This window comes from Pyrus communis, chromosome 11 (assembly GCF_963583255.1).
Source record: "Pyrus communis chromosome 11, drPyrComm1.1, whole genome shotgun sequence".
Classification (NCBI taxonomy): domain Eukaryota; kingdom Viridiplantae; phylum Streptophyta; class Magnoliopsida; order Rosales; family Rosaceae; genus Pyrus; species Pyrus communis.
In genome coordinates, this window is record NC_084813.1 from 16,086,690 (window position 1) to 16,097,057 (window position 10,368).

At 38.8% G+C, this 10,368-nt stretch overlaps 1 protein-coding gene across 1 annotated transcript; it reads right to left on the reverse strand.

Annotated features, from left to right (window-relative positions):
* Positions 1-6,662: 6,662 nt before the first annotated feature.
* LOC137708045 (F-box/kelch-repeat protein At1g51550-like) lies at positions 6,663-9,905 on the reverse strand. The gene is made up of 2 exons (XM_068447022.1): positions 9,188-9,905; positions 6,663-7,771 (listed from the first exon to the last, which is right to left on the reverse strand). The coding sequence occupies exons 1-2, from the start codon at positions 9,615-9,617 to the stop codon at positions 6,801-6,803; spliced, it is 1,401 nt and encodes a 466-aa protein (XP_068303123.1). The 5' UTR covers positions 9,618-9,905; the 3' UTR covers positions 6,663-6,800.
* Between the last annotated feature and the right edge of the window lie 463 nt (positions 9,906-10,368).

Genomic DNA, 10,368 nt, shown 5'->3' on the forward strand with positions numbered 1-10,368 from the left:
AACATCCGAACCTAAACGCTCTGGTAAGTTACATCTTGGTCGATAATGGCTCAAGGGTCAGTGTCATATTCAAGGACACCATCAAGAAGATGGGAATTTCAACAAAGGAAAAACAATATTTCACACCTTTAACGGGCACCTGTGTAATCTCTACGAACGGTGAAGCTAGTGGTCCAAGCAAAGCTCTATAACTATTTAGCTTGAACTGGTTACATTAGATGAAGGTTGTCCCATCCAGCTATCACCAATTGCTCTGTTACCCCCCTCTCGGTGGAGAAAAAGAAATAAAAGGTTATCAATCAGTGGCGCATTGCTGCTCATTCGAAGCATGAACATGATCAAAATAGGAGAACAAAGTTTCAACACCTGCATGGAAGAATTAATACAGCAATCATAGCCAGGGTCAACAGATGAGTTATAATGAATTTAACTTAGATCTTAACCCCCAAGATGATGGCACACTAAAGTTGAAGGCAGACAAAGACGTCTTGTACATTAGCCTTGATTCTGACAGACAAGAACGAAAAGCCAAGATCGACTCGAAGCTCACCGACCGAGAAAAAAATTGTTCACCAGCTTCTTACGAGTTAACAAAGATGTTTTTGTATGGTCAGCAAAAGACATGCCTTGAATCGATCCCTCTATGATCTACCACCGTCTCTACCTAGACCTAATTGCCAAACCAGTTATCCAGCGCAAAAGGAACCACGGAATAGAGTGTAGTAAGATCATAGAATCAGAAATAGACAAACTTAAGGATGCCCAGTTTATCATCGAAGTTCACCACCCGGAAAGGCTCGTGAACATTGTACTATTACAAAATAAGAATGGGAAGTAGAAAGTATGTGTAGACTTTACGGACCTTAACAAGGCTTGCTCAAATGATCCATATCCACCCTCACGAATCGACCTATTGGTAGATTCAACCATGAGACACGAATTCTTGAGTTTCATAGATGCTTAATCCAGATACAAGCAAATAAAGATGTACATGCCAAACATGGAAGCAACATCTTTTGTTATCAACTGAGGTACATACTGTTATAAAGTCATGCCTTTTGGACTAAAAACATACTAACGACTTTTCAATCAAATATTTAAGTAGAAGATTAGAGACACAATGGAGGTCTACATGGAAGACATGGTTGTCAAGAGCAAAGAAAAGAAAGACCATATAACACATCTCCAAGAATCGTTTGATCTGCTCCGAAAGTACAATATGAAACTAAACCAGAAAAGTGTATCTTCAAAGTAGCGTCAAGCAAATTCTTGGGTTATATGGTTACTAAGCATGGAATTGAGGTTAACCCATATCAGATCAGAGCTATTATAGAATTATGATCATCTAGAACCATAAAACAAAAACAAAGCCTGACAAGACGAGCTGGTAGCCATTAGCAAATTCCTTTCACGATCCACCGATAAGTGCAAACCATTCTTCACAACGATAAAGAAAAGCAAGGTTTACTCTGGATAGATGAATATGAGGAGGCCTTCACTAAAGTTAAGAAATACCTTTCCAAACCCTGCTGATATCTAAACTAGTAGACGGAGAAAACTTATACTTGTACTTGGCCTTATCTGACTCTATAGTAAGCGCAACCCTAAATCAAGAATACTCAGGAAAACAGAAACCTGTATACTACATATCAAAAACTCTTAACCAGAGACGAGGTATCAAAAAATGGAAAAACTGTTCCTGGCACCAGTAACAGTAGTTAGAAAACTCTAATCGTGTTTCCAGTCATTCAGGGTAGTCTACATGACGGAGTATCCGTTGAGATCCATCTTGCATAGTCTCGACGCCTCGTCCAGAGTCAACAAATGGGCTATCAAACTAGGGCAACATGAAATAATCTATTAACCCAAGGTTCAAGCACTGGCAGACTGTGTAGCTGAATTCACACCATCAGTTCAAAGTACTACAGGCGCAACAAGTTCCCAAGGCCTTCTAGAAAATCCCCGTTTTTGGAAGCTTTACGTAGATGGGTCATCTAACATACTCAGGGATGGCGTAGGGATCATGCTGCAAACACTCGATAGATACATACTTAAATAAGCTTTGAAACTCAGGTTTAAGACAAGTAACAATGAAGCAGAGTAAGAGGCCTTTCTTGCAAGACTCAGAGTCGCGAAAGAACTCGATGTAAAGGAACTGCTAATTTATTGTGACTCGATTCTCATAATAAATCAGGTCACAAGGGACTATGCTGCACATCATCCTAACATGGGGCTCTACCTAAACAAGGCCATATAAGATCGACAAAGTGGAAGGCAACAGAACCTATCACCTGCAGCACATGGATGAAACCCCAATCACCAAGAAGCAGAACATCGCTAAGCTCATAAAATATTATCTGTAAATGCACCACACGAACTACACGCAGTTTGATTCCCTTCTCGAGATATGTAGGCAATTCTCCTCGAACCCAATAGCAATGCCATCGTAAGCGTGAAGACAAGTCTACGGAGAACTCATCCCCTTAAGCCCCACCATAGACTTATTGTCATATCATCTGTTCCTTAGAGTTACACCAATGATTTGATACTCCATCCCAGAGATATGTAGGCAATCCTTTTGGGATTCAATCACACCCCCTTATCAATATAATTCTGCTTTGAATCATGAATAAAGAGAAGTTATATTAAATATATGTTCTGCCACTCAATACTACGGTCTGGTGCTATTCCTCTTCAGTTGGAAGTGAGAGGTCTTAAGTTCGAATCTCGTAGATGGCGAATTCGATACCAAATTAGGCTACCCATTGTGTGGCTTAGCCGAACTCCCCCTTCCCTTAGTGTAAAAATATCGATGTACTAAAAAAAATGGAAAAATTAGTATCTGGTCCCTAGTTTCTAATGTTCATCAATGCCCCCTCGACCAGTTCCTAGGTTTGTTTTTGCCTTTTCTGTTTAAACAGTGCCTTATTCCTGTATAACTATTATTAACTAAATGTAATTAGAAGTAAGAACTGGTAGCTCGAAGTTAATCTTTATCCGGTTTTTAGATTTTTATTCTTCGTGTGTAGTGCCCCCCGCGCCAACACACACACACACACACACATTTATTCGTGTGCTCGCCTGAGTGCCCACTACTGGCAAACGGGAAAATTTCTCAGTTTAAAAGTTGCATTACCAGGTCTTTGTTGTTCAAAAGTAATTCATACATAAAACTGGTGGTAAATGGGTCTTTAGATAGAGGGGGATACCGATGCATCAAAGACCCATTTGAGAAAATCTTGGTAATGCAAGCGAAACATGAAAACTGGTGGAATAATGACTTTCTATAATATTTGTGCAGCCTTGGGTAGTCCTTTCTGACATCATATTTTTTGAATTTAAGACCTTCCCCCAACCCTCCCACTGCTTTGGCTAGTTTAGCCAAGGGTGCATGAGCTCCAATGTGACCTTTTATTTGCCAATCTTGCTTTATCTATGGCATATCCCATTAACTAAAATTCACCAGTGTTCTGTGTAATTGGTATTTTATTGTAGGGCTTGTGTAGTTGTTGATGGTCATCTTTATCATATCGGTGGTCAAGAAGGTGATTTCATGGCCAAACCCCTATTTTTAAGTGCTCTCTTAGGAATGAGGTAAGAAGTAAATGTATTTATTGTTCTTTTGTTGGATCAGTTATTACTGAGTTTTAATGCACCATATATTCTTTTTTATGTATTATCATTTGTACAGATGCAAAAGGAAATACGATGGATCTTTGAGGCTTTTAATACACACACGCTAACACCTATATTACTCACCCAGTTAGAGCCATGCATTTACGAAGGAACCACTCAATTACTTACAAGAAGCTTCAGAGAGCCATACCCAAACAAGGAACGAAAATTCTATCAACCAAAGGATAAATCTGGACTTGTCCTCTTTTATAAGGAACGAAATGAAGTGGAAAGTGTTACCTCCTATGCCTAAGCCAGGTTCCCATATTGAATTCGCTTGTGCTGTTGTCAACAACTCTATTGTTATTGTTGGAGGCACAACTGAGAAGTACCCTGTGACTAAGAAGATGACTTTGGTTGGTGAAATATTCCAGTTCAACTTGAGTAACTGGTATTTCCGTTCTACTCGTTATATTCATACAACACTGACTGTATATGCTTAATTGTTTTACATGTACACAAACGAAAAAAAAGCCACGCAAACGGCAAGGCAATCATTGTTGGTATGTAGGGTTATAGGACTAGAATGTGTTCAACTACCTCTTCCTTTTTCTTTTAGTTGCTCAACTTTTGCAAATAGGATGGTAGCTTGTATGTAGCAATTGATATAAATGCAGGCGCTTTGTTTCTACAAACGATCTATAGCGGATAACGGATCATAAGTTTCTTTTGTTATTGAAATCTTATTTGTAGTGACACCTATTAGCCCTGCACTCCTTATGTCCAAAGGGGTTGGGTTCTAATGCTTGTTTCTACTCTTATTTCTGATTTTCGACGATTGCAGAAGTGGTTAGTTCTTGGGAAACTTCCATTTCGGGTTAAAACCACGCTAGCTGGTTTCTGGAATGGGTGCCTGTATTTTTCATCCGGACAACGAAACAAAGGACCAGATAATCCCCAACCAAAGGTCATCGGAGAGTTGTGGAGAACGAAATTAAAACTGAACTCGTGATAGGTTCCTTCATGTTGATTCTTTGGCACAATTGTTTTCTGTCAGTCTAACCATTCGCCGTCTCGTAACCAATCATTCATTTATTAAGTTTTGGATTAGAAATGTTCTTCCCTGTTGCAGTAAATAGAAAAGTCACCTACTTACAGGCAATCTTGTGTACAGAGACTATTACTGTATTTCTCATTGTTGTTCCACGTTATGTAACCTTGTACATTAAATTGAGTTCCACGTGAATGATCATTAGCAGAAACAAGAGTGTTTGTCGCAAGGAATTTTAGTATGGTGTTGAATCTCTTCACGAGTCATGTAATTATTGACGCGACGTTTGACACATGGTTGATACAACCGGTGACATCCAAGAATCTCTACGTATTTTACTATGGTTTTTTGTGCGTTGCTGGCTATTATTGTTGATGTTTTAGAAAAACGAAAGGACAGTGATTTTCGCACCATTTTGAGCTTCATACACACTTCTATTTAGTCATAGCCATTGATTCAGTTTGTTTTATTTAATTCAATGACTATAAATAAATAGGGTTGTGAGAAATTGAAAGGAGTGAAAATCAATTTTTAAAATGAAAACGCACTTGTACACATAGGGTAAAATTTAGGCTTATTATATTGCAACCCCACATATTGTTGAATACACCCTACGTACTTAATACAACCCATATTTGCTTTTTTAATTTAAACTTATCTTAATACACCCCGTTTACTTTCCTATAATACCCTCACACCCCACTCTCACCATATAACTTACATTTTCTACGTACACCCCACACTCTTCAAATTTTAAGTGCAAATACATAAGGTCATCCAAAAGTACCTTCGGTGTAAAGCTGAAGCTGGTGTGATTTCGAAATATTTTTAATTTTTCTATTGGAGTGGTGCCAACAATTGTTTGATTATTTGCATGTGTTTATCCCTTCATGTTTCTCTATCCCTTCCATGGAAAGAGGAGGAAGGTTGTGGGTATTCCGTACCAGTAGTTGAGGAAGATGATTTTCGCAACAGTGGATGAGGAAGATGAGGAAGATAAAAATCCAAAAAAAATATGGCAGCTATAAAAGTGTAGAGCTTTATATAGAGTAGGAGCAGTGGCACTGGGTAATGGGGATTAAATAAATATTAGGGTTGATGATGATGATTCCTCTCCTTTTCCTTTGATCGAATCATGGGAATGGATTTAGTTATTGAATCATTGAATTAGAGGAAGAGATTAGGTTGTTACGCTGCTTTTAAAATCAAGGGATCTTTGTGATCTAATGTGGCTAAGGTTTATTAGGTGTGTGATTCTCATCATCAATCATATTTGTTTTTAATGGATATCATTCATAACGCAGTTATATACATGCCGATGTCGTTGAAATCACTAAAACAATGAAAATATGAAGTCTTACCTTATGTAAAGTTTCCGAAACGTTGATTTCACGTTTCATTTGTCAAGAATAATTTTTTCAATTAACATGTTTGTAGTTTCATTAATTCTACAATGGAGGATAAGAGTGGTTTCGAGAGTTGAAGAAGATAAATAAACTTGGGATGTACATGTGAAAAGTAATTTGGATTTTTAATTTTTTTTAAACCTTATAAAGTCAAAATTGTCATTACATATTAGGTATGCAAATCATTTAATATTAAATTTTAATAAGAGGTGAATTCATTGTGGAATGCTAATGAAAAAAATCTAAAATTTAATTCAAGTTCTTTCATTAAAATTCTTTCATCATATCGAAAAGGTTTACCGTCGAGATGCGTTGCTAAACTATGATTTCGTAACCGAAGTAAAATCGTAAACTATACCAAACTACACTATTTTTAGTATATATCTCACACAGCCACACAAGGTTATCAATTCTCACATGTAACATATGTGGGGGACAATTATAACATTAGTGAATTGAAACATTTAGATGGACAGTCTCACTGAAAAATCACTTTGCTACGTACAAGGTACACCCTCTTAAATGAGAAATTAATATAAAAAAAAGAAATTCATAAGAGATGCTGGAAGAAAAGATGTTGGATAATGCCATTTAGTCAGATAATCTCAGTTCTTTTTCCTTTTTCCTTGAACAAAACATAATCTCAATTCTTAAGAGATGTACACAGCAAGTAATGAGCTACTATGTAAAAGACATGGAGCAATGCACTGGCATCCACGAAAACACTTTCACCTCAGCACAAGCTCCACAAGCAGGAGTTCGCCGTCAAACCTCAACCCGGCAGGGGCACCCGGCTGAAGCAACCCATCCACCATTCCGCCAAACACAAACAAGTACCGCCCCGAGTTATCTGTGCAGGCTCCATGGAATGACCGGCATTTGGGCTCATAACCATTTGCCTTGAACCTCTTCCACATTTTTGCCAATAACTGCATAGAGTTCAGTGGAGTTGGCTGCTGCATTGTAATGGATGGAACTGCATTTATGTCTAAAACCCAGAAGTCATTTTTACGGTGTCTGTACGAATCCTCTCCCCCACAGATCAGCAGATGGCCACCTAACATGAGTGTGGCCGAGTGACCAACTCGCGGAAGAGAGACTCCTCCTGGAATATTTTGTAGCTCATAGTGTACCTGTACCCATTTCGGATTACCTTCACAAATGTCCAAGAACCAGACATCATTAAGCACATCGTAACCTAATCCTCTCCCACCAAATAAAACTGTTCGTGCTCCTCCGATGCAGGTCAGTGTGTGTCCCGAACGAGCTGGGGGACATGGATGAGTCCTGATTTCATACCAAGTTCCAAACCGAAAATTTTCTGAGAGTTCCAACACCCATGTGTCACACAATCTCACACCATAAAGCCCAATTCCTCCATGGATAACCATCTTTCTGCCGTCAATGCAACATGCAGCATGAGCCCCTCGCTGGGAAGGTGCATCAGATCCCACAACAAGCAGCTTCCATGAGAGTGTGACACCAAGATTCCCATGGCATTCTACTTGCCCCACCCATGTATCATTGTGACGGCCCCCATTGTCATTTATTCCTCCAAACATAACAAGAAAATCATCAATTACAACAGAAGAATGCCCAAATCTACCACTTGGAATGCCAGAATTTATCTTCTGCCACTTCAACATTCTCCGAAAATCATTACCAATGTATGCCACCCATGTGTCGTCTAGATGGCGTCCTAAAATAACATACAACAGAAACAGAATAATCAGATATTTAAATTTGAAGTACATAACAAAGAAACACAAGCATGCCCCAACAAGGAACAAACTCAGAGGATAATTCATTTAAGATAGCGGGTTGTTGTCTAGAGAATACAATTTTCATATATTTAATTGCTAAATATCTGCAGTAATTCGAACCCCTAGCAAGGGCACCAACCGGTACACATCCAAGAATCTATCGTGACCTGAATTTTCCAGGGGAAGGTAAGGCTGACTCTCTTACTTAGCAACCATGAAAATATTTGAAGTAGAATACGGTTTAGACATGGTTCAGTAATAGAAAGGCTGCTTACAAGTTAGAAACAGGCAATCTACAAAAGAGAGGCACTTGAATGGGGTTTTAGATCCCTATTAGATTAAACCTTCAGAATATCAGAAACGAAAACATGAGTAATTTTTTCCAAAATGTTCTTTTAATACTCTGCAGTCCTGCAAACATATAGGTTTCCTGGCAGGCAGGCAGATTCAAAGACCAATCCAAGCAACAGCTTTGGGGTGGTCTACATGATACAAGTAGCAACGCTTTCATCATCTATAGATTAAGCGGAATGCTAGATTTACGCATATGTCGGAATCATTAGAACCTTGCCATTAACACTAGTGCTACTTTAACCTCAATGATTAAGAAAATATGCACTTCCAAGTTACACCATGTACTCGGTTCAAACCAAGATCTGCTAACAACAAAAAAAATCCAAAAAAATTTTGTTTTTCTTAAGAAATCACCTTCAGTATCTGTTCAGTTTCGGGTTGGCCAGACTTCTAAAAAGTTTATTTCTTCATGCATTTCACAGCTAGAAAATGAGTTATAAGATGCAAAATCTTCAGCACTATTACCATGGTGATCCTAAACGAAAAAAAATTATGCATCTCGTCGATCAAAGGTCACAAAATCTCAACTCATTTTTGCAAGTTCAGCAAGCCTCCAAAACCTAAGAGAGCCAGTAGAATTGACATGGAACAAGTACCAGAAGGCATGAAAAACAGCAGACTCCAATCCCAACTGGGCACATAAACTAGCTATTAATATATGCACTTCATGACTAATTCTATATTAATTTCAACACTGCATGAGCAGTAGCTTCATCTGGCCAATAGATCAAAAAGTTCAGTAAAACATGCAGTATAATTAATTAAAACAATAAAATTGATAACAAATCATCAAAACCAAGAACAGGACGAGGTCTTGTGCAAGTGCTAGATTGCCCCGTGGATGGGATCTTCCTGTTCAACCAACTACGTATCACGTTCAAACCCTCCTCTCCCCTTAGTCTAGCTATTGTAGTAGTACCGCTTGTAATAAAAAGAATATATGACAAGCAAAACAAAATTATAGGTGGGATTATATTAAGCAAGAATAACTGACTGACCTCCCTCACATCCACCACCAAACAACACCAAGCAACCAGACACAAAATTGAGGGAATGAGAAGCCCTGGGACTGGGGAACCCCAATTCCCCATCCGGGTCAGAAAATTTATGGCAATACACAGAGTCAACCCTAGATACTTGCTTGTAGAGCGTCATCCATGGCAGTTGCTGATGGCCAAAGTTTGAAGCTTTGAGGGCCTCCACTGATTTGGGTCCCCAGTCCCTCCTGCATATGGACTCCCACAGACTGTCAGATGCTGCCAAAGCTCTGAACTTTTTGCAGGTCATGGCAAAGCAAAGAATTGAATCCACAGGAAGGAGCAGCAGGATTGTGAAGAGGTGGTCTTGAGCTATGTTGGAAATTGGTGAGCCATTGAAGGAGTAGCAGAAGCTGCTGCTGCTTCTGCTAGTGCTGCTGGTTTCTGCCATTGATGAAAGATTGAAGCTTTTGTGGGTTGGTGGGATTTTATGGCTGTGATTGTTGGGGAAGTGGGAATTTCAGAGGGATACAAAATTGGGTTGGTTTGATTTGCTCTGATTGTTCATGGCAATTGGGAAAAGGGAAGGTAAATGTTTTCTGTTTTTTCTTTTTTCCTTCCTTTTCATTGTTGGTTTGGAAGAAGATGGTAAATTTTTGTTTGGGAAAAGAGAGAGAGAGTGGATTGGATTGTAGTGCCCCTCTTGTTTTTTGTCTTGTTTTATGAAAATTATGAGCATTTTTTTCTAGAGTTGTTTTGGTGGGTTAACTTTGAATTATCCAGAAACTATAAGTTATTGGTTATGAGACAAAAGATATCCCAATCCAAGTCTCTCTCCACTCTCCACTCTCCACTCTCCACTCTCCACTCTCCGTCCTTTCTCTGTACGGACGGTCGGCCAAGGGACTGAAACTCAAGGCATAAGCACTTAAGTCTTGTAAGCACAGACTAATTAAAATGATCATGATAAACACAAATATGATCGATATCAAACACACTACGCCTATCTATGTGATGCCAGTATGAGAAGTCGACTAGCTATCAGTTTAGTTATATTTTTCTTTTCAACGGTAAAAGAAGTGGCTTTCGAATCTGAGTGTCTTAATACATGAAGGGAGGTGATTTTTACACACCATCTTAATAGTCAAATAGTTTCATGTCTTCATCTACAATGGTAAGATTGGTAAATACATGTGGAGAAG